We start from the raw sequence: 3396 nt of genomic DNA, 5'->3' as shown, positions 1-3396 counted from the left end.
GAGAGAGAGAGAGAGAGAGAGAGAGAGAGAGAGTGTGCATGAGTGTGTGTGCGTGTGCGTGTGCGTGTGCGTGTGCGTGCGACACATACACACCCATACACGCACACATGACTCTCAAGGAAACAAAAAGGGGAGGAAGAAAGCAGATACAGAAGAACAGAACATACATAATAGGCGAGGGGATTGGATGCTGATATATTTTTTATTTATTTTTTAATCATGCTGAATATATATAAGTAATAAATGGGTGAAGCCCTTATATGGATCCACAGTGCTCAATTAAGAGTGGGGTAGACTCTCCGTCCGCCCAGCCGCCCCCCGACACGTGTGGCCACTGGAGCCGCCTAGGGGAGGGGGAGGGAAGAATGGACGAGGGGTGGTGGGGGAGCACACAGAAGATAGTTTTGTTGAAAGACATTTGTGGACAATATCCAAAACGTTAGTTGCCCGCCTCTCACCAGACCTGTGTAGTTCCACACAGCTCCACCAGGGGGTCTCCAAGAGCTCCACACACAGGTCAGAGCCATAGATAGAACAAAGTTGGGTTATGCTTTGATCTCTTGTCAGTCACATGGTTTTATGCTAGCCTCAACGCTTCCGAGTAAACCCATCTCTGCCATATGTTTGTGTTACCATGGCTAGGTTACGTGTGGTAATTCTACAAAGTTGGCTGTTCTGCGATTGTCCTGAAATAAGTTACCATTTGAGGTTGAGTAATAATTACACACTCCTTTACATGCTTTAAAAATGTGCAAAAACTATGATCAATTCCTCTATGGAAACTAGCGCTGTGTCCAGAACCTCTTGAAGGTTGCACAAAATCAGGAGATCAGCCATGTTGGACCATATATGGACAAATTTCACCGCGGCTTTTCACAGTGTGATCCTACGGCAACGATGTAACTCTTGATGCCGCTGACAACGATGTAGTCTACAGCGCCTTTTCCCGGAATTCCCGGAAATTGCCAAAGCAGGTGTTCCACTGCAATTGTGTTGTAGATACACTATATTGATTGTTTGAAGTAGAGATGCACTGGATCCGGTTCCGGTTCCAGATCCGGCAGGATAATAGGGTTTTTCACAGGATCCGGGTCCGGCAGGATCTTAAGCAGTGGATCCGGTATCCAGCATGTTACCCAAAAATCAGGGTCTGGTGCATCTCTAGCCTAGGCTTTTCAGTCAGTCTTTCACAACCCCAATCACTGCATGGAGTGAAAGCCCTTTGGAAGTGGCCGTTGCAGGCAGTGTGGCAATAAGCCAATGAGTCTAAAAAAATAGTTTGAGCCAACGTAATAAAAAGGGCCCACGTGTGCGAGTAGACTATATGTTTCGACCCTTTTGTAAGATCCGGTATCCGGTTCCGGATCCGGCAGGATCTTAAGCAGTGGATCCGGTATCCGGCAGGATCCTAAAAATCAGGATCCGGTGCATCTCTAGTTTAAAGTGATGGAACAGGATACAGAGTTTGATGAGTTGTTGGCCGCAAGGACGGTATAGGTCGGATAATGTCACGACTTCTTAAAACGAATCCAACACGCAACAGTCCCAGACCAGTGAGTGGAGCTCGTGGGACTACAGAGATTTGGAGAGAGCCGGCTACCACTTTCCATATCTAAAAACTTTTTACGATTTACCCCCACAATTACACCGCATGAAAAATTAGTGTGAATTATTTGCACTAATTACCTGTGAAAATTGGGCGGGGTGATAGAGGGTTACACCTGCTGCTGGCGGGGCCTGTTGAAACACAATTACCATGGCAACAATGGTTACAAAAATAAACAAATCAAGAAACAAAACACAACCACCAGAACTGATCAGGGGTCCGTTTCTCGATTCTTGTCGTTGCTAACCGTCTTAAGACCGTCTTAAGACTGTCTTACCATTCCCTTGGATTTAGTGGTGAGCGTCGCTGTGGAGAGAGAGTTGAGTCGCTCTTACGAAGGACGTTGCTACCGTCGTTAGCAAAGACGCTTTCGAGATACGGACCCCTGAGCCTTTACACATCACCAAGAGGTCACGATGAAACGGCATGCATGCACACACACACTGACTGGATGCTGATGAGGGGGGTTGGGGTGGGTTATGAAGGAAAGGAGCATGCACGTTGTGTGTTGTGTGCGAGATGCACTGAAGGCACTGCGCAGGAGCGCAGGTACGTGTGGTCGCTTATACTTATTGTGGTCGCTTATATTAGAGAGAGTAGAGAGAGAGAGGTTCCATTGGCCCATTGTTTCCGGGTTCTATTATTGGAGGGGAAATCCCCCTTTAGGCAGACCTAGGCAGACCTGAGGACTGTTCTATTCAATGCTAGGAGCATTATGACACGCCCCTTTAGGCAGACCGGAACCTGGTCACGTTAGGTGCCCATAGAAACCTATTATGTTGGCATATCTCTATACTTAAAGAATCTCTGCTTATACCAAAGTTCTTCCTGTATAAGTTACGTCATTCAACCTCACCTCCGCGGCTAGTGGTGCTGTGTAGGCCTTTGTGTGCGTGTGAGTGCTTGAGCGTGGATGAGTATGTTGAAATTGCCGTTTGCATATTGTATTTCACATAAACATCTGTGACTGGTACAGGAGAGTACCTATGTTCCCCGGGTCCTATGTTCCCCTTTCTTTGTATGGGACCGGGGAACATAGGACCCTTTTTCTAAAAAAGGGTTCTATGTTGACCACATTGTATGTTTCCGAGTTTTCAAATTGTGCCCTTCCCAAAACCATCCCTAATCCTAACCTGTCAGTAATGCAATGTTTCTGAGTTGTAAATGTATGCCCTGAACAAAACTATCCCTAAACCTAACCTGTCAGAGGTGCAACAACAGCCTGCGCTTCGCCATGTGGCAGCAGTCTACTTGGGAGCAGCAGGGAACATAGAACCCTTTTTGGGGGGAAAAAAACGGTCTTAAGTAACCCGGTTGCGGGGAACATAGGACCTGGGGAACATAGGGATGACCCCACTGGTACAATTATTAAAGAGATTAATCATTTGGGATCCTCGTGTCTGGGTTTGGTACAGCAAACCTGTGTTGCCTAGCGTTCCATCTCCTACATCTAAAGGGTTAAATTCCTACGGCATGACCCCCGTAGGTGGCGTAGTCGTGCTTTAGGTAATTTATTATCTTAGTTTAACATCTAATCTCCACTCTGCTACATTCATTTTCATGCCGTCATTTCAGACAAATGAGTGCCCATTTAGCGTCAATTCTTTACCTAAACCATGATAAATTACCTGCGGGGGAGGCATGTGCCCTCCTGGCATCTGGCCTGGCATCTGGTCTGCCATTTGGCCTGGCATCTGCTGAGGCACCTGCATCGGCGGGGGCATTTGTCCCGGCATTTGCTGCCCTGGCATCTGTTGGCCGGGCATGGGAGGGCAAGGCATCTGACCAGG

The 3396-nt window shown here is 47.3% G+C and overlaps 1 protein-coding gene across 2 annotated transcripts in view; it reads right to left on the bottom strand.

Moving 5' to 3' along the window:
• Positions 1-223: 223 nt before the first annotated feature.
• LOC134458089 (protein transport protein Sec16A-like) overlaps positions 224-3396 on the bottom strand; it is an 8999-nt gene continuing 5826 nt past the window's right edge. For both annotated transcript variants that reach the window (XM_063210208.1, XM_063210209.1), the window contains exons 10-12: positions 3235-3396; positions 1687-1737; positions 224-344 (exon numbers count right to left, since the gene is read on the bottom strand). The exon at positions 3235-3396 is cut by the window's right edge and continues 227 nt beyond it. In XM_063210208.1, coding sequence (XP_063066278.1) covers positions 276-344; positions 1687-1737; positions 3235-3396 — 282 coding nt within the window. In that variant the 3' untranslated portion in view covers positions 224-275. The remainder of the gene's footprint in view (positions 345-1686; positions 1738-3234) is intronic.

The sequence above is a fragment of the Engraulis encrasicolus genome, chromosome 11 (genome assembly GCF_034702125.1).
Source record: "Engraulis encrasicolus isolate BLACKSEA-1 chromosome 11, IST_EnEncr_1.0, whole genome shotgun sequence".
NCBI classification, from domain to species: Eukaryota; Metazoa; Chordata; class Actinopteri; order Clupeiformes; family Engraulidae; genus Engraulis; species Engraulis encrasicolus.
This window is presented reverse-complemented; position numbering and strand designations above follow the sequence as displayed.